General features: G+C 54.4%; 2 protein-coding genes and 2 pseudogenes across 2 annotated transcripts in view; 1 reads left to right on the forward strand and 3 right to left on the reverse strand.

Moving 5' to 3' along the window:
- The window catches only part of LOC116938443 (receptor-type tyrosine-protein phosphatase delta-like), a 137,050-nt gene that overhangs the window by 42,601 nt on the left and 74,906 nt on the right, over positions 1-19,543 (reverse strand). Inside the window, 5 exon segments of the mRNA XM_076057929.1 lie at positions 5,268-5,365; positions 9,456-9,571; positions 12,128-12,309; positions 15,303-15,629; positions 16,619-16,703. Coding sequence (XP_075914044.1) covers positions 5,268-5,365; positions 9,456-9,571; positions 12,128-12,309; positions 15,303-15,629; positions 16,619-16,703 — 808 coding nt within the window.
- LOC142907934 (uncharacterized) lies at positions 6,346-7,122 on the reverse strand (annotated as a pseudogene).
- On the reverse strand, positions 7,121-8,373 carry LOC142907928 (uncharacterized; the record flags this gene model as incomplete). The annotated part of the gene is made up of 1 exon (XM_076057928.1): positions 7,121-8,373. A coding segment is annotated over one exon (1,242 nt), but the record flags the coding sequence as incomplete, so codon positions are not given.
- On the forward strand, positions 12,325-13,363 carry LOC142907935 (uncharacterized; annotated as a pseudogene).

Genomic DNA, 19,543 nt, shown 5'->3' on the forward strand with positions numbered 1-19,543 from the left:
AGTCAGTCGCTCAGTCAGTCACTCAGTCAGTCACTCAGTCAGTCACTCAGTCAGTCACTCAGTCAGTCACTCAGTCAGTCACTCACTCAGTCAGTTACTCAGTCAGTTACTCAGTCAGTCACTCAGTCAGTCACTCACTCAGTCAGTCACTCAGTCAGTCACTCAGTCAGTCACTCAGTCAGTCACTCAGTCAGTCAGTCAGTCACTCAGTCACTCAGTCAGTCAGTCACTCAGTCAGTCACTCAGTCAGTCACTCAGTCAGTCACTCAGTCAGTCACTCAGTCAGTCAGTCACTCAGTCAGTCAGTCACTCAGTCAGTCACTCAGTCAGTCAGTCACTCAGTCAGTCAGTCAGTCACTGTCACTCAGTCAGTCACTCAGTCACTCACTCACTCAGTCAGTCACTCAGTCAGTCACTCAGTCAGTCACTCAGTCAGTCACTCAGTCAGTCACTCAGTCAGTCAGTCACTCAGTCAGTCACTCAGTCAGTCACTCAGTCAGTCAGTCAGTGACTCAGTCAGTCAGTCAGTCACTCAGTCAGTCAGTCAGTCACTCAGTCAGTCAGTCACTCAGTCAGTCACTCAGCCAGTCACTCAGTCAGTCAGTCAGTCACTCAGTCAGTCACTCAGTCACTCACTCAGTCACTCACTCAGTCAGTCACTCAGTCACTCACTCAGTCAGTCACTCAGTCAGTCACTCAGTCAGTCACTCAGTCAGTCAGTCAGTTACTCAGTCACTCAGTCAGTCACTCAGTCAGTCGCTCAGTCAGTCACTCAGTCAGTCGCTCAGTCAGTCACTCAGTCAGTCAGTCACTCAGTCAGTCACTCAGCCAGTCACTCAGCCAGTCACTCACTCAGTCACTCACTCAGTCACTCACTCAGTCACTCACTCAGTCACTCACTCAGTCACTCAGTCACTCAGTCAGTCAGTCACTTGGTCACTCAGTCAGTCACTCAGTCAGTCAGTCACTCAGTCACTCAGTCAGTCGCTCAGTCAGTCACTCAGTCAGTCAGTCACTCAGTCAGTCACTCAGTCAGTCACTCAGTCAGTCAGTCACTCAGTCAGTCACTCAGTCACTCACTCAGTCAGTCACTCAGTCAGTCAGTCACTCAGTCAGTCAGTCACTCAGTCAGTCACTCAGTCACTCAGTCAGTCACTCAGTCAGTCACTCAGTCAGTCACTCAGTCAGTCACTCAGTCAGTCAGTCACTCAGTCAGTCACTCAGTCAGTCACTCAGTCAGTCACTCAGTCAGCCAGTCACTCAGTCAGTCACTCAGTCAGTCACTCAGTCAGTCACTCAGTCACTCAGTCAGTCGCTCAGTCAGTCACTCAGTCAGTCACTCAGTCAGTGACTCAGTCAGTGACTCAGTCAGTCAGTCAGCCAGTCACTCACTCAGTCAGTCACTCAGTCAGTCAGTCACTCAGTCAGTCACTCAGTCAGTCACTCAGTCACTCAGTCAGTCACTCAGTCAGTCGTTCAGTCAGTCGCTCAGTCAGTCAGTCAGTCAGTCACTCAGTCAGTCACTCAGTCAGTCACTCAGTCAGTCAGGCACTCAGTCAGTCAGGCACTCAGTCATTCACTCAGTCAGTGACTCAGTCAGTCAGTCAGCCAGTCACTCACTCAGTCAGCCAGCCACTCAGCCAGTCACTCAGTCAGTCACTCAGTCAGTCACTCTCTCAGTCAGTCACTCAGTCAGTCAGTCACTCAGTCAGTCAGTCAGTCACTCTCTCAGTCAGTCACTCACTCAGTCAGTCACTCAGTCACTCAGCCAGTCAGCCAGTCACTCACTCAGTCAGTCACTCAGTCAGTCAGTCACTCAGTCAGTCAGTCACTCAGTCAGTCACTCAGTCAGTCACTCAGTCAGTCACTCAGTCAGTCACTCAGCCAGTCAGTCAGTCACTCAGTCAGTCACTCAGTCAGTCACTCACTCAGTCAGTCACTCACTCAGTCAGTCACTCAGTCAGTCAGTCACTCAGTCAGTCAGTCACTCAGTCAGTCACTCAGTCAGTCACTCAGTCAGTGACTCAGTCAGTGACTCAGTCAGTCACTCAGACAGTCAGTCAGTCACTCAGTCAGTCACTCAGTCAGTGACTCAGTCAGTCACTCAGACAGTCAGTCACTCAGTCAGTCACTCAGTCAGTCACTCACTCAGTCAGTCACTCAGTCAGTCAGTCACTCAGTCAGTCAGTCACTCAGTCAGTCACTCAGTCAGTCACTCAGTCAGTCACTCAGTCAGTCGCTCAGTCAGTCACTCAGTCAGTCACTCAGTCAGTGACTCAGTCAGTGACTCAGTCAGTCAGTCAGCCAGTCACTCACTCAGTCAGTCACTCAGTCAGTCAGTCACTCAGTCAGTCACTCAGTCACTCAGTCAGTCACTCAGTCAGTCGCTCAGTCAGTCACTCAGTCAGTCAGTCAGTCACTCAGTCAGTCACTCAGTCAGTCAGTCACTCAGTCAGTCACTCAGTCAGTCACTCAGTCAGTCAGGCACTCAGTCAGTCAGGCACTCAGTCATTCACTCAGTCAGTGACTCAGTCAGTCAGTCAGCCAGTCACTCACTCAGTCAGCCAGCCACTCAGCCAGTCACTCAGTCAGTCACTCAGTCAGTCACTCTCTCAGTCAGTCACTCAGTCAGTCAGTCACTCAGTCAGTCAGTCAGTCACTCTCTCAGTCAGTCACTCACTCAGTCACTCAGTCAGTCAGTCAGTCACTCTCTCAGTCAGTCAGTTACTCAGTCACTCAGTCAGTCAGTCACTCAGTAAGTCAGTCAGTCAGTCACTCAGTCAGTCACTCAGTCACTCACTCAGTCAGTCAGTCACTCAGTCAGTCACTCAGTCAGTCAGTCACTCAGTCACTCAGTCAGTCACTCAGTCAGTCACTCACTCAGTCAGTCACTCAGTCACTCAGTCAGTCAGTCACTCAGTCATTCACTCAGCCAGTCACTCAGTCAGTGACTCAGTCAGTCAGTCACTCAGTCAGTCAGTCAGTCACTCAGTCAGTCACTCAGCCAGTCAGCCAGTCAGCCAGTCACTCACTCACTCACTCAGCCACTCAGCCAGCCAGTCAGTCACTCACTCACTCAGTCACTCAGTCAGTCACTCAGTCACTCTCTCAGTCAGTCACTCTCTCAGTCAGTCACTCAGTCAGTCAGTCAGTCTCTCAGTCAGTCACTCACTCAGTCACTCAGTCAGTCAGTCACTCTCTCAGTCAGTCACTCAGTCAGTCAGTCACTCAGTAAGTCAGTCAGTCAGTCACTCAGTCAGTCACTTAGTCAGTCACTCAGCCAGTCAGTCACTCAGTCAGTCACTCAGTCAGTCACTCAGTCAGTCAGTCACTCAGTCAGTCACTCAGTGACTCAGTCAGTCAGCCAGTCACTCACTCAGTCAGTCACTCAGTCAGTCAGTCACTCAGTCACTCAGTCACTCAGTCACTCAGTCAGTCACTCAGTCACTCAGTCAGTCACTCAGTCAGTCGCTCAGTCAGTCACTCAGTCAGTCAGTCACTCAGTCAGTCACTCAGTCATTCAGTCAGCCACTCAGTCAGTCAGTCAGTCACTCAGTCAGTCAGTCAGTCACTCAGTCAGTCACTCAGTCAGTCAGTCACTCAGTCACTCAGTCAGTCAGGCACTCAGTCATTCACTCAGTCAGTCACTCAGTCAGTGACTCAGTCAGTCAGTCAGTCAGCCAGTCACTCACTCAGTCAGTCAGTCACTCAGTCAGTCAGTCAGTCACTCAGCCAGTCAGCCAGTCAGCCAGGCAGCCAGTCACTCAGTCACTCAGCCAGCCACTCAGCCAGCCAGTCAGTCAGTCACTCACTCACTCAGTCACTCAGTCAGTCAGTCACTCAGTCAGTCACTCAGTCAGTCACTCAGTCAGTCAGTCACTCTCTCAGTCAGTCACTCAGTCAGTCAGTCACTCACTCAGTCAGTCACTCACTCAGTCAGTCAGTCACTCTCTCAGTCAGTCACTCAGTCAGTCAGTCACTCAGTCAGTCAGTCAGTCACTCTCTCAGTCAGTCACTCACTCAATCACTCAGTCAGTCAGTCACTCTCTCAGTCAGTCAGTTACTCAGTCAGTCACTCAGTCAGTCAGTCAGTCACTCAGTAAGTCAGTCAGTCAGTCACTCAGTCAGTCAGTCAGTCACTCAGTCAGTCACTCAGTCAGTCACTCAGTCAGTCAGTCACTCAGTCACTCAGTCAGTCACTCAGTCAGTCAGTCACTCAGTCAGTCAGTCACTCACTCAGTCAGTCACTCAGTCACTCAGTCAGTCACTCAGTCAGTTACTCAGTCAGTCAGTCACTCAGTCAGTCAGTCACTCAGTCAGCCAGTCAGTCATTCAGTCATTCACTCAGTCGCTCAGTCAGTCACTCAGTCAGTCACTCAGTCAGTCACTCAGTCAGTCAGTCACTCAGTCAGTCAGTCACTCAGTCAGTCACTCAGTCAGTCAGTCACTCAGTCACTCACTCAGTCAGTCACTCAGTCAGTCACTCAGTCACTCAGTCAGTCAGTCACTCACTCAGTCAGTCACTCGGTCAGTCACTCGGTCAGTCAGTCAGTCACTCAGTCAGCCAGTCAGTCACTCAGTCAGTCACTCAGTCAGTCACTCAGTCAGTCAGTCACTCAGTCAGTCACTCAGTCAGTCAGTTACTCAGTCAGTCACTCAGTCAGTCACTCAGTCAGTCAGTCAGTCAGTCACTCAGTCAGTCACTCAGTCAGTCACTCAGTCACTCAGTGAGTCACTCAGTCAGTCAGTAACTCAGTCAGTCACTCAGTCAGTCAGTCACTCAGTCAGTCAGTCACTCAGTCAGTCATTCAGTCAGCCACTCAGTCAGTCAGTCAGTCACTCAGTCAGTCAGTCACTCAGTCAGTCACTCACTCAGTCAGTCACTCACTCAGTCAGTCACTCACTCAGTCACCCACCCAGTCACCCACTCAGTCACTCACTCAGTCACTCAGTCAGTCACTCAGTCAGTCAGTCACTCAGTCAGTCACTCAGTCACTCACTCAGTCACTCACTCAGTCACTCAGTCACTCACTCACTCACTCACCCACTCACTCACCCACTCACCCACTCACTCACCCACTCACTCACTCACCCACTCACCCACTCACTCACTCACCCACTCACTCACCCACTCACCCACCCACTCACTCACCCACCCACTCACTCACCCACTCACCCACCCACTCACTCACCCACTCACCCACCCACTCACTCACTCACCCACTCACTCACCCACTCACTCACTCACCCACTCACCCGTGACTCACCTCATACTCCTGGCTGAACTGGAGGTTGTCATTTGCCTTCAGCCTCTCAATGTGCTCAGCAAACTCAGAGATGGCGATCGGAGGGTGGGTGAGCATCCCTATCCCTCACCACAGACAGAGGGGAGAGGGTGAGTGGGTGGGTGAGTGAGTGAGTGAGTGGGTGAGTGGGTGAGTGAGTGGGTGAGTGAGTGAGTGAGTGACTGGGTGAGTGAGTGGGTGAGTGGGTGAGTGACTGGGTGAGTGAGTGAGTGACTGGGTGAGTGAGTGACTGGGTGAGTGACTGGGTGAGTGGCTGGCTGAGTGAGTGACTGGGTGAGTGAGTGGGTGACTGAGTGAGCGAGTGACTGGGTGAGTGGGTGAGTGAGTGAGTGAGTGACTGGGTGAGTGAGTGACTGGGTGAGTGGGTGACTGCGTGAGTGAGTCAGCGAGTGGGTGAGTGAGTGAGACACTGGGTGAGTGACAGGGTGAGTGAGTGACTGAGTGAGTGGGTGGGTGAGTGACTGGGTGAGTGAGCGAGTGAGTGACTGACTGGGTGAGTGGCTGGGTGAGTGAGTGACTGGGTGAGTGGCTGGGTGAGTGAGTGTGTGAGTGAGTGAGTCAGTGGGTGAGCGAGTGAGTTGACTGGGTGAGTCAGTGACTGGGTGAGTGAGTGACTGGGTGAGTGACTGGGTGAGTGACTGGGTGAGTGAGGTGAGTGAGTGACTAGGTGAGTGAGTGAGTGAGTGACTGGGTGATTGAGTGACTGGGTGAGTGAGTGACTGGGTGAGTGACTGGGTGAGTGAGTGACTGGGTGAGTGACTGGGTGAGTGAGTGACTAGGTGCGTGAGTGAGTGACTGGGTGATTGAGTGACTGGGTGAGTGACTGACTGAGTGAGTGACTGGGTGAGTGACTGGGTGAGTGAGTGACTGGGTGAGTGAGTGAGTGGGTGAGTGAGTGACTGGGTGAGTGAGTGAGTGACTGGGTGAGTGACTGGGTGAGTGAGTGAGTGGCTGGGTGAGTGACTGGGTGACTGACTGGGTGAGTGAGTGGGTGGGTGAGTGACTGGGTGAGTGACTGGGTGAGTGAGTGACTGGGTGACTAACTGGGTGACTGACTGGGTGAGTGGCTGGGTGAGTGGCTGGGTGAGTGAGTGGATGAGTGAGTGAGTGAGTGGGTGGGTGGGTGGGTGAGTGAGTGACTGGGTGAGTGAGTGAGCAAGTGAGGTGAGTGAGTGACTAGGTGAGTGAGTGAGTGACTGGGTGAGTGAGTGACTGGGTGAGTGAGTGACTGGGTGAGTGAGTGACTAGGTGAGTGAGTGAGTGAGTGACTGGGTGATTGAGTGACTGGGTGAGTGACTGACTGGGTGAGTGACTGGGTGAGTGAGTGAGTGAGTGACTGGGTGAGTGAGCGAGTGAGTGACTGACTGGGTGAGTGGCTGGGTGAGTGAGTGAGTGACTGAGTGAGTGGGGGGGTGAGTGACTGGGTGAGTGAGCGAGTGAGTGACTGACTGGGTGAGTGAGTGTGTGAGTGAGTGACTGGGTGAGTGACTGCGTGAGTGAGTGTGTGAGTGAGTGAGTGAGTGGGTGGGTGGGTGAGTGAGTGACTGGGTGAGTGAGTGAGTGAGTGGGTGAGTGAGTGAGTGAGTGGGTGGGTGGGTGAGTGAGTGACTGGGTGAGTGACTGGGTGAGTGAGTGAGTGACTGGGTGAGTGAGTGGGTGAGTGAGTGGGTGAGTGACTGAGTGAGTGACTGGGTGAGTGAGTGTGTGAGTGAGTGAGTGACTGACTGGGTGAGTGAGTGAGTGACTGACTGAGTGCGTGAGTGGGTGAGTGAGTGGGTGAGCGAGTGAGTGACTGGGTGAGTGAGTGAGTGAGTGACTGGGTGAGTCACTGGGTGAGTGAGTGACTGGGTGAGTGAGTGGGTGAGCGGGTGAGTGAGTGGTTGAGTGAGTGGGTGGGTGGGTGAGTGGGTGGGTGGGTGGGTGAGTGAGTGAGTGGGTGAGTGAGTGAGTGGGTGAGTGAGTGGGTGGGTGAGTGAGTGAGTGGGTGGGTGAGTGAGTGGGTGGGTGAGTGGGTGAGTGAGTGGGTGGGTGAGTGAGTGGGTGGGTGAGTGAGTGAGTGAGTGCGTGACTGGGTGAGTGGGTGACTGAGTGAGCGAGTGACTGGGTGAGTGAGTGAGTGAGTGACTGGGTGAGTGAGTGGGTGAGCGAGTGAGTGACTGGGTGAGTGAGTGGGTGAGTGGGTGAGCGAGTGAGTGACTGGGTGAGTGACTGGGTGAGTGAGTGAGTGAGTGACTGGGTGGGTGAGTGAGTGGGTGAGTGGGTGAGCGAGTGACTGGGTGAGTGAGTGAGTGACTGGGTGGGTGAGTGAGTGACTGGGTGAGTGAGTGAGTGACTGGGTGAGTGACTGGGTGAGTGAGTGAGTGACTGGGTGAGTGAGTGACTGGGTGAGTGAGTGAGCGAGTGACTGGGTGAGTGAGTGAGTGAGTGACTGGGTGAGTGAGTGGGTGAGTGGGTGAGCGAGTGAGTGACTGGGTGAGTGACTGGGTGAGTGAGTGAGTGAGTGACTGGGTGGGTGAGTGAGTGGGTGAGTGGGTGAGCGAGTGACTGGGTGAGTGAGTGACTGGGTGGGTGAGTGAGTGGGTGACTGAGTGAGCGAGTGACTGGGTGAGTGAGTGAGTGACTGGGTGGGTGAGTGAGTGGGTGAGTGGGTGAGCGAGTGAGTGACTGGGTGAGTGACTGGGTGAGTGAGTGACTGGGTGAGTGAGTGACTGGGTGAGTGAGTGAGTGACTGGGTGAGTGACTGACTGGGTGAGTGACTGGGTGAGTGAGTGACTGGGTGAGTGAGTGAGTGAGTGAGTGACTGGGTGAGTGAGTGAGTGAGTGAATGGGTGAGTGGGTGAGTGAGTGAGTGAGTGACTGGGTGAGTGACTGGGTGAGTGAGTGACTGGGTGAGTGGGTGACTGCGTGAGTGAGTCAGCGAGTGGGTGAGTGAGTGAGACACTGGGTGAGTGACAGGGTGAGTGAGTGACTGAGTGAGTGGGTGGGTGAGTGACTGGGTGAGTGAGCGAGTGAGTGACTGACTGGGTGAGTGGCTGGGTGAGTGAGTGACTGGGTGAGTGACTGGGTGAGTGAGGTGAGTGAGTGACTAGGTGAGTGAGTGAGTGAGTGACTGGGTGATTGAGTGACTGGGTGAGTGAGTGACTGGGTGAGTGACTGGGTGAGTGAGTGACTGGGTGAGTGACTGGGTGAGTGAGTGACTAGGTGAGTGAGTGAGTGACTGGGTGATTGAGTGACTGGGTGAGTGACTGACTGGGTGAGTGACTGGGTGAGTGACTGGGTGAGTGAGTGACTGGGTGAGTGAGTGAGTGAGTGGGTGAGTGAGTGAGTGACTGGGTGAGTGAGTGAGTGACTGGGTGAGTGACTGGGTGAGTGAGTGAGTGGCTGGGTGAGTGACTGGGTGAGTGACTGGGTGACTGACTGGGTGAGTGAGTGGGTGGGTGACTGACTGGGTGAGTGACTGGGTGAGTGAGTGACTGGGTGACTAACTGGGTGACTGACTGGGTGAGTGGCTGGGTGAGTGGCTGGGTGAGTGAGTGGATGAGTGAGTGAGTGGGTGGGTGGGTGGGTGAGTGAGTGACTGGGTGAGTGAGTGAGCGAGTGAGGTGAGTGAGTGACTAGGTGAGTGAGTGAGTGAGTGACTGGGTGAGTGAGTGACTGGGTGAGTGAGTGACTGGGTGAGTGAGTGACTAGGTGAGTGGGTGAGTGAATGAGTGAGTGACTGGGTGATTGAGTGACTGGGTGAGTGACTGACTGGGTGAGTGACTGGGTGAGTGAGTGAGTGACTGGGTGAGTGAGTGGGTGAGTGAGTGAGTGAGTGACTGACTGGGTGAGTGAGTGAGTGACTGACTGAGTGCGTGAGTGGGTGAGTGAGTGGGTGAGCGAGTGAGTGACTGGGTGAGTGAGTGAGTGAGTGACTGGGTGAGTCACTGGGTGAGTGAGTGACTGGGTGAGTGAGTGGGTGAGTGACTGGGTGACTGGGTAAGTGAGTGGGTGAGCGGGTGAGTGAGTGGATGAGTGACTGGGTGAGTGAGTGACTGGGTGAGTGAGTGACTGGGTGAGTGAGTGGGTGAGCGGGTGAGTGAGTGGGTGAGTGACTGGGTGAGTGACTGGGTGAGTGAGTGGGTGAGCGGGTGAGTGAGCGCTCCTCACCGGGTGAGCGATGGTTGAGTCTATGCATCTCCACGGGGTCCATAGCCACCGTCTCGTAAGCTCCCCGTTTGTCAGTCTGTGATCCCGACTTGCCAGAGTCAGACTCCGTGTGCTTCCTGGCAGCAGTAGCAGCAGCAGTATCATCATCATCATCAGTAGTATCATCATCATCATCAGTAGTATCATCATCATCATCAGTAGTATCATCATCATCAGTAGTAGTATCATCATCATCAGTAGTATCATCATCATCATCAGTAGTATCATCATCATCATCAGTAGTATCATCATCATCATCAGTAGTATCATCATCATCAGTAGTAGTATCATCATCATCAGTAGTATCATCATCATCTGTAGTAGTATCATCATCAGTATCATCATCAATAATATCATCATCATCATCAGTAGTATCATCATCAGCAGCAGTATCATCATAAACAGTAGTAGTATCATCATCAGTATCATCATCAGTATCATCATCAGTAGTATCATCATCAGTATCATCATCAGTATCATCATCATCAGTATCATCATCATCAGTATCATCATCATCAGTATCATCATCATCAGTATCATCATCATCATCATCAGTATCATCATCATCAGTATCATCATCATCAGTATCATCATCATCATCAGTATCATCATCATCAGTATCATCATCATCATCATCAGTATCATCATCAGTAGTAGTATCATCATCATCAGTATCATCATCATCAGTATCATCATCATCAGTATCATCATCATCAGTATCATCATCAGTATCATCATCATCAGTATCATCATCATCAGTATCATCATCATCAGTATCATCATCATCAGTATCATCATCATCAGTAGTAGTATCATCATCATCATCATCACTATCATCATAATCAGTATCATCATCATCAGTATCATCATCATCATCATCAGTATCATCATCATCATCAGTATCATCATCATCATCAGTATCATCATCAACATTATCATCATCATCATCAGTAGTATCATCATCATCAGTATCATCATCATCATCAGTAGTATCATCATCATCAGTAGTAGTATCATCATCATCAGTAGTATCATCATCATCAGTATCATCATCATCAATAATATCATCATCATCATCAGTAGTATCATCATCAGCAGTAGTATCATCATCAACAGTAGTAGTATCATCATCAGTATCATCAACAGTAGTATCATCATCAGTATCATCATCAGTAGTATAATCATCAGTATCATCATCAGTATCATCATCAGTATCATCAGTAGTAGTATCATCAGTATCATCATCAGTAGTAGTATCATCAGTATCATCATCAGTTGTAGTATCATCATCAACAGTAGTAGTATCATCATCAACAGTAGTAGTATCATCATCATCAGTATCATCATCATCAGTAGTAGTATCATCATCAGTATCATCATCAGTATCATCATCATCAGTATCATCATCAGTATCATCATCATCAGTATCATCATCATCAGTATCATCATCATCAGTATCATCATCATCAGTATCATCATCATCAGTATCATCATCATCAGTATCATCATCATCAGTAGTATCATCATCATCATCAGTATCATCATCATCAGAATCATCATCATCAGTATCATCATCATCAGTATCATCATCATCATTATCATCATCAATATTATCATCATCATCAGTAGCATCATCATCATCAGTATCATCATCATCAGTAGTATCATCATCATCAGTAGTAGTATCATCATCATCATCAGTAGTATCATCATCATCAGTATCATCATCATCAATAATATCATCATCATCATCATCAGTAGTATCATCATCAGCAGTAGTATCATCATCAACAGTAGTAGTATCATCATCAGTATCATCAACAGTAGTATCATCATCAGTATCATCATCAGTATCATCATCAGTAGTATAATCATCAGTATCATCATCAGTATCATCAGTAGTAGTATCATCAGTATCATCATCAGTAGTAGTATCATCAGTATCATCATGAGTTGTAGTATCATCATCAACAGTAGTAGTATCATCATCAACAGTAGTAGTATCATCATCAACAGTAGTAGTATCATCATCATCAGTATCATCATCATCAGTAGTAGTATCATCATCAGTATCATCATCAACAGTATCATCATCATCATCATCAGTAGTATCATCATCATCAGTATCATCATCAGTATCATCATCAGTATCATCATCAACAGTAGTAGTATCATCATCAGTAGTAGTATCATCATCATCAGTAGTATCATCATCATCAGTAGTAGTATCATCATCATCATCAGTAGTATCATCATCATTATCATCAGTAGTATCATCATCAGTAGTAGTATCATCATCACCATCAGTAGTAGTATCATCATCATCAGTAGTAGTATCATCATCAGTAGTATCATCATCACCATCATCAGTAGTAGTATCATCATGATCATCATCAGTAGTATCATCATCATCAGTAGTATCATCATCAGTAGTATCATCATCATCAGTATCATCATCATCAGTATCATGATCATCATCATAATCAGTAGTATCATCATCATCAGTAGTAGTAGTATCATCATCATCATCAGTATCATCATCATCAGCAGTATCATCATCAGTAGCCGTGGTGACGGTTGCCGTGGTGACGGTTGCCGTGGTGACGGTTGCCACGGCGACGCTCCCCGCCCACCTCTTGAGGATGATGATGGCGATGACCATGGCGATGATGAAGACGACGGCCATGACAGGACCCAGCACCCAGATCAGCGTCCCCTCATCGCTCACCACCTCCTCTTCCTCCACGCCGCTCACCACCCCGCTCACCACGCCGCTCACCAGGGGCTCAGAGAGGCCACTCACCACAAACGAGCGCTGAGGATGAGGCAGAGTCACTCACCAAATCACTCACCAACTCACTCACCAACTCACTCACCAACTCACTCACCAACTCACTCACTCACTCACCAACTCACTCACCAACTCACCAACTCACCAACTCACTCACCAACTCACCAACTCACTCACCAACTCACTCACCAAGTCACCAACTCACTCACCAACTCACTCACCAACTCACTCACCAACTAACTCACCAACTCACTCACCCACTCACTCACCAACTCACTCACCAACTCACCAACTCACTCACCAAATCACTCACCAACTCACCAACTTACTCACCAACTCACTCACTCACTCACCAACTCACTCACCAACTCACCAACTCACTCACCAACTCACTCACCAACTCACTCACCAACTCACCAACTCACCAACTCACTCACCAACTCACTCACCAACTCACTCACCAACTCACCAACTCACCAACTCACTCACCAACTCACTCACTGACTCACCAACTCACCAACTCACTCACCAACTCACCAACTCACTCACTCACCAACTCACTCACTCACCAACTCACCAACTCACTCACCCACTCACTCACCCACTCACTCACTCACCCATCCACTCACTCACCCACCCACTCACTCACCCACTCACTCACTCACCCACTCACTCACCCACTCACCCACTCACTCACCCACTCACTCACTCACCCATTCACTTACCCACTCACTCACCCACTCACTTACTCACCCACTCACTCACTCACTCAACCACTCACCCACCCACTCACTCACCCACTCACTCACTCACCCACTCACTCACTCACCCACTCACTCACTCACCCCTCACTCACCTACTCACTCACCAACTCACTCACCAACTCACTCACTCACCTACTCACTCACCCACCCACTCACCCACCCACCCACTCACCCACCCACCCACTCACGCACCCACTCACTCACCCACCCACCCACTCACTCACCCACTCACCCACTCACCCACCCACCCACTCACCCACCCACCCACCCACTCACCCACCCACTCACCCACCCACTCACCCACCCACTCACCCACCCACCCACCCACTCACCCACCCACCCACTCACCCACCCACCCACTCACTCACCCACCCACCCACCCACTCACCCGCTCCCTCACTCACTCACCCACCCACCCACCCACTCACCCACCCACCCACCCACTCACCCACTCACCCACCCACTCACCCACTCCCTCACTCCCTCACTCACTCACTCACCCACCCACTCACTCACTCACTCACCCACCCACTCACCCACTCACCCACCCACCCACCCACTCACCCACCCACCCACCCACTCACCCACCCACTCACTCACCCACCCACCCACCCACTCACCCGCTCCCTCACTCACTCACCCACCCACCCACCCACTCACCCACTCACCCACCCACTCACCCACTCCCTCACTCCCTCACTCACTCACTCACCCACCCACTCACTCACTCACCCACCCACTCACCCACTCACCCACCCACCCACCCACTCACCCACCCACCCACCCACTCACCCACCCACCCACCCACTCACCCACCCACTCACCCACTCCCTCACTCACTCACCCACCCCCTCACTCCCTCACTCACTCACCCACCCACTCACCCACTCACCCCTCACTCACCCCTCTCTCACCTACTCACTCACTCACCAACTCACTCACTCACCTACTCACTCACCCACCCACTCACCCACCCACCCACTCACCCACCCACCCACCCACTCACCCACTCCCTCACCCACCCACCCACTCACCCACCCACCCACTAACCCACCCACTCACCCACCCACCCACTCACTCACTCACCCACCCACCCACTCACCCACCCACTCACCCACTCCCTCACTCACTCACCCACCTACCCACCCACTCACCCAATCACCCACTCACCCACCCACTCACCCACTCCCTCACTCACTCACCCACCCACCCACCCACTCACCCACTCACTCACCCACCCACCCACTCACCCACCCACCCACTCACCCACCCACTCACCCACCCACCCACTCACTCACTCACCCACCCACCCACTCACCCACCCACTCACCCACTCCCTCACTCACTCACCCACCTACCCACCCACTCACCCAATCACCCACTCACCCACCCACTCACCCACTCCCTCACTCACTCACCCACCCACCCACCCACTCACCCACCCACTCACTCACCCACCCACCCACCCACCCACTCACCCACCCACCCACTCACCCACTCACCCACCCACTCACCCACCCACTCACCCATCCACCCACTCACTCACTCACCCACCCACTCACCCACCCACCCACCCACTCACCCACCCACCCACTCACTCACCCACCCACCCACTCACCCACCCACTCCCTCACTCCCTCACTCACCCACTCACCCCTCACTCACCCACCCACTCACCCACTGACCAACTCACTCACTCACCTAGTCAATCACTTACCTAGTCACTCACTCACCCACCCACCCACCCACTCACTCACCCACCCACTCACCCACCCACCCACCCACTCCCTCACTCCCTCACTCACTCACCCACTCACTCACCCACCCACTCACCCACTCACCCACTCCCTCACTCCCTCACTCACTCACCCACTCACCCACTCACCCACCCACTCACCCACCCACCCACTCACCCACCCACCCACTCACCCACCCACCCACCCACCCACCCACTCACCCACCCACTCACTCACTCACCCACCCACTCACTCACTCACCCACCCACTCACCCACTCACCCACCCACTCACCCATCCACTCACCCACCCACCCACCCACTCACCCACCCACCCACTCACCCACCCACTCACCCACCCACCCACCCACTCACTCACCCACCCACCCACTCACCCATCCACTCACCCACCCACCCACTCACCCACCCACTCACCCACTCACCCACTCACCCACTCCCTCACCCACTCACTCACTCACCCACCCACTCACCCACTCACCCACCCACCCACCCACTCACCGTGCCTCTGTCACCCTCTACGGGCAGGGCGATGAACACCCCAAACTCCCTGCCCGGAGTGATGGGGCGGTTCCAGTAGCCTCCGTGAGACTGTCCGTCGCCCAACGTGAAAGTGGCCGCTCCTAGCTGGGCCGCCTGCTGAATCCGCGCGGAGACGTACGGGAGCGATGGGTGGGACGGCGGTGGGGAGAGCGGCGATGGAGGCAGAGGCTGCGAGGAGGAGGAGGAGGAGGAGGAGGTGTCTCGGCCCAGTCGTTGGCGAGGTGGTGACGTGGAGGAGGTGGAGGAGGAGGAGGAGGAGGAGGAGGGGGGTGATGGTGGGATGAGCTGGTGGGAGGGGAGGGAACAGGGGGGGAGAGAGAGAGAGATTATAACCAGACTCGCTCGCCCACTCACTCGCCCACTCACTCACCCACCCACTGGCTCACTCACTCGCCCACTCACTCACTCACTCAGTCACTCAGTCACTCACTCACTAACCCACTCGCCCACTCACTCACTCACTAACCCACTCGCCCACTCACTCACCCACTCACTCACTCACCCACCCACTCACCCACCCACCCACCCACTCACTCACCCACCCAGTCACCCACCCACTCACCCACTCACCCACCCACCCACTCACTCACTCACCCACCCACTCACCCACTCACTCACTCACCCACCCACTCACCCACTCACTCACCCACCCACCCACCCACTCACCCACCCACTCACCCACCCACTCACTCACTCACCCACTCACCCACCCACTCACCCACCCACTCACTCACTCACCCACTCACTCACCCACTCACCCACCCACTCACTCACTCACCCACTCACCCACTCACCCACCCACCCACCCACTCACCCACCCACCCACCCACTCACCCACCCACTCACCCACCCACTCACCCACCCACCCACTCACTCACTCACCCACCCACCCACTCACTCACCCACCCACTCACCCACCCACTCACTCACCCACCCACTCACCCACCCACCCACCCACTCACCCACCCACCCACCCACTCACCCACCCACCCACTCACCCACCCACCCACCCACTCACCCACCCACCCACCCACTCACCCACCCACCCACTCACTCACTCACCCACCCACTCACCCACTCACCCACCCACTCACCCACTCACTCACCCACTCACTCACCCACTCACCCACCCACCCACTCACCCACCCACCCACCCACTCACTCACCCACTCACCCACTCACCCACTCACCCACCCACTCACCCACTCACTCACCCACTCACTCACCCACTCACCCACTCACCCACCCACCCACCCACTCACCCACCCACCCACCTCATCAAGATCCACCTCGTCAGGCGAGGAAGGGTGAAAGCCGCCAGCATCACGTTGTAGGTAGACCACGATGACGAAGATGGTCCTGAAGGACACGCAGAGACACGCGGAGACACGCGGAGAGAGACACCGGGAGAGAGACACGGGGAGACACGGGGAGAGAGACACCGTGAGAGAGACACCGTGAGAGAGACACAGGGAGACACGGGGAGAGAGACACGGGGAGAGAGATATGGGGAGAGAGACACGGGGAGAGAGACACCGGGAGAGAGACACCGGGAGAGAGACACGGGGAGAGAGACACGGGGAGACACGGGGAGAGAGACACGGTGAGAGAGACACGGGGAGAGAGACACGCGGAGACACGGGGAGAGAGACACGGGGAGAGAGACACGCGGAGACACGGGGAGAGAGACACGGTGAGAGAGACACGCGGAGACACGGGGAGAGAGACACGGTGAGAGAGAGACACGCGGAGAGAGACACGGGGAGAGAGACACGGTGAGAGAGAGACACGGGGAGAGAGAGACACGGGGAGAGAGACACGGGGAGACACGGGGAGAGAGAGACACGGTGAGAGAGACACGGGGAGAGAGACATGGGGAGAGAGACACGCGGAGACACGGGGAGAGAGACACGCGGAGAGAGACACGGTGAGAGAGACACAGGGAGACACGGGGAGAGAGACACGGGGAGAGAGATATGGCGAGAGAGACACGGGGAGAGAGACACGGTGAGAGAGACACAGGGAGACACGGGAAGAGAGACACGGGGAGAGAGATATGGGGATAGAGACACGGGGAGAGAGACACGGGGAGAGACACGGGGAGAGAGACACGGAGAGAGAGACCGTGAGAGAGAGACACGGAGAGAGAGACCGTGAGAGAGAGACACGGAGAGAGAGAGACACGGTGAGAGAGACACAGGGAGAGAGACACGCGGAGAGAGACACCGTGAGAGAGACACAGGGAGACACGGGGAGAGAGACACGGGGAGAGAGACACGCGGAGAGAGACACCGTGAGAGAGACACGGGGAGACACGGGGAGACACGGGGAGAGAGACACCGTGAGAGAGACACGGGGAGACACGGGGAGAGAGACACGGTGAGAGAGACACAGGGAGACACGGGGAGAGAGACACGGGGAGACACGGGGAGAGAGACACCGGGAGAGAGACACCGGGAGACACGGGGAGACACGGGGAGAGAGACACGGGGAGATAGACACGGTGAGAGAGACACGGGGAGACACGGTGAGAGAGACACGGTGAGAGAGACACGGTGAGAGAGAGACACGGTGAGAGAGACACGGGGAGACACGGTGAGAGAGACACCGTGAGAGAGACACAGTGAGAGAGACACGGGGAGACACGGGGAGAGAGACACGCGGAGAGAGACACGGGGAGAGAGACACGGTGAGAGAGACACGGTGAGAGAGACACGGGGAGAGAGACACGGGGAGAGAGACACGGGGAGAGAGACACGGGGAGAGAGACACGGGGAGACACGCAGAGACACGCGGAGAGAGACACGCGGAGAGAGACACCGTGAGAGAGACATGGGGAGAGAGACACGGGGAGAGAGACACCGTGAGAGAGACACGGTGAGAGAGACACAGGGAGACACGGGGAGACACGGGGAGAGAGACACGGGGAGAGAGACACCGTGAGAGAGACACAGGGGCAGAGACACGGGGAGAGAGACACGGGGAGACACGGGGAGAGAGACACAGAGAGAGAGAGACACGGGGAGAGAGACACAGGGAGACACGCGGAGAGAGACACCGTGAGAGAGACACGGGGAGAGAGACACCGTGAGAGAGACACGGGGAGAGAGACACCGTGAGAGAGACACGGTGAGAGAGACACAGGGAGACACGGGGAGACAGACACGGGGAGAGAGACACGGTGAGAGAGACACGGGGAGACACGGGGAGACACGGGGAGAGAGACACGGGGAGAGAGACACGGGGAGAGAGACACGGGGAGACACGGGGAGACACGGGGAGAGAGACACGCGGAGAGAGACACGGTGAGAGAGACACGGGGAGAGAGACACAGGGAGACACGGGGAGACACGGGGAAAGAGACACGGGGAGAGAGACACAGGGGCAGAGACACGGGGAGACACGGGGAGAGAGACACGGGGAGAGAGACACGGGGAGAGAGACACGGAGAGACGCGGGGAGAGAGACACCGTGAGAGAGACACGGTGAGAGAAACACAGGGAGACACGGGGAGAGAGACACGGGGAGAGAGACACGGGGAGAGAGACACAGGGAGACACGGGGAGAGAGACACGGTGAGAGAGACACAGGGAGACACGGGGAGAGAGACACCGTGAGAGAGACACCGTGAGAGAGACACAGGGAGACACGGGGAAACACGGGGAGAGAGATACCGTGAGAGAGACACGGGGAGACACGGGGAGAGAGACACGGGGAGAGAGACACAGGGAGACACGGGGAGACACGGGGAGAGAGACACGGGGAGAGAGACACAGGGAGACACGGGGAGAGAGACACCGTGAGAGAGACACCGTGAGAGAGACACGGGGAGAGAGACACGCGGAGAGAGACACCGTGAGAGAGACACGGGGAGAGAGACACGGGGAGAGAGCCACGGTGAGAGAGACACCATGAGAGAGACACAGGGAGACACGGGGAGAGAGACACGGGGAGAGAGACACGGTGAGAGAGACACAGGGAGACACAGTGAGACACAGGGGAGAGAGACACGGTGAGAGAGACACGGTGAGAGAGACACCATGAGAGAGACACAGGGAGACACGGGGGAGACACGGGGAGAGAGACACGGGAGAGAGACACCGTGAGAGAGACACGGGGAGACACGGGGAGACACGGGGAGAGAGACACGGGGAGAGAGACACGGTGAGAGAGACACGGGGAGACACGGGGAGACACGG

The sequence above is a fragment of the Petromyzon marinus genome, chromosome 85 (assembly GCF_048934315.1).
Source record: "Petromyzon marinus isolate PM22_M1 ecotype Great Lakes invasive population chromosome 85, UKy_Petmar_22M1.pri1.0, whole genome shotgun sequence".
In the NCBI taxonomy this organism is placed as follows: Eukaryota; Metazoa; Chordata; class Hyperoartia; order Petromyzontiformes; family Petromyzontidae; genus Petromyzon; species Petromyzon marinus.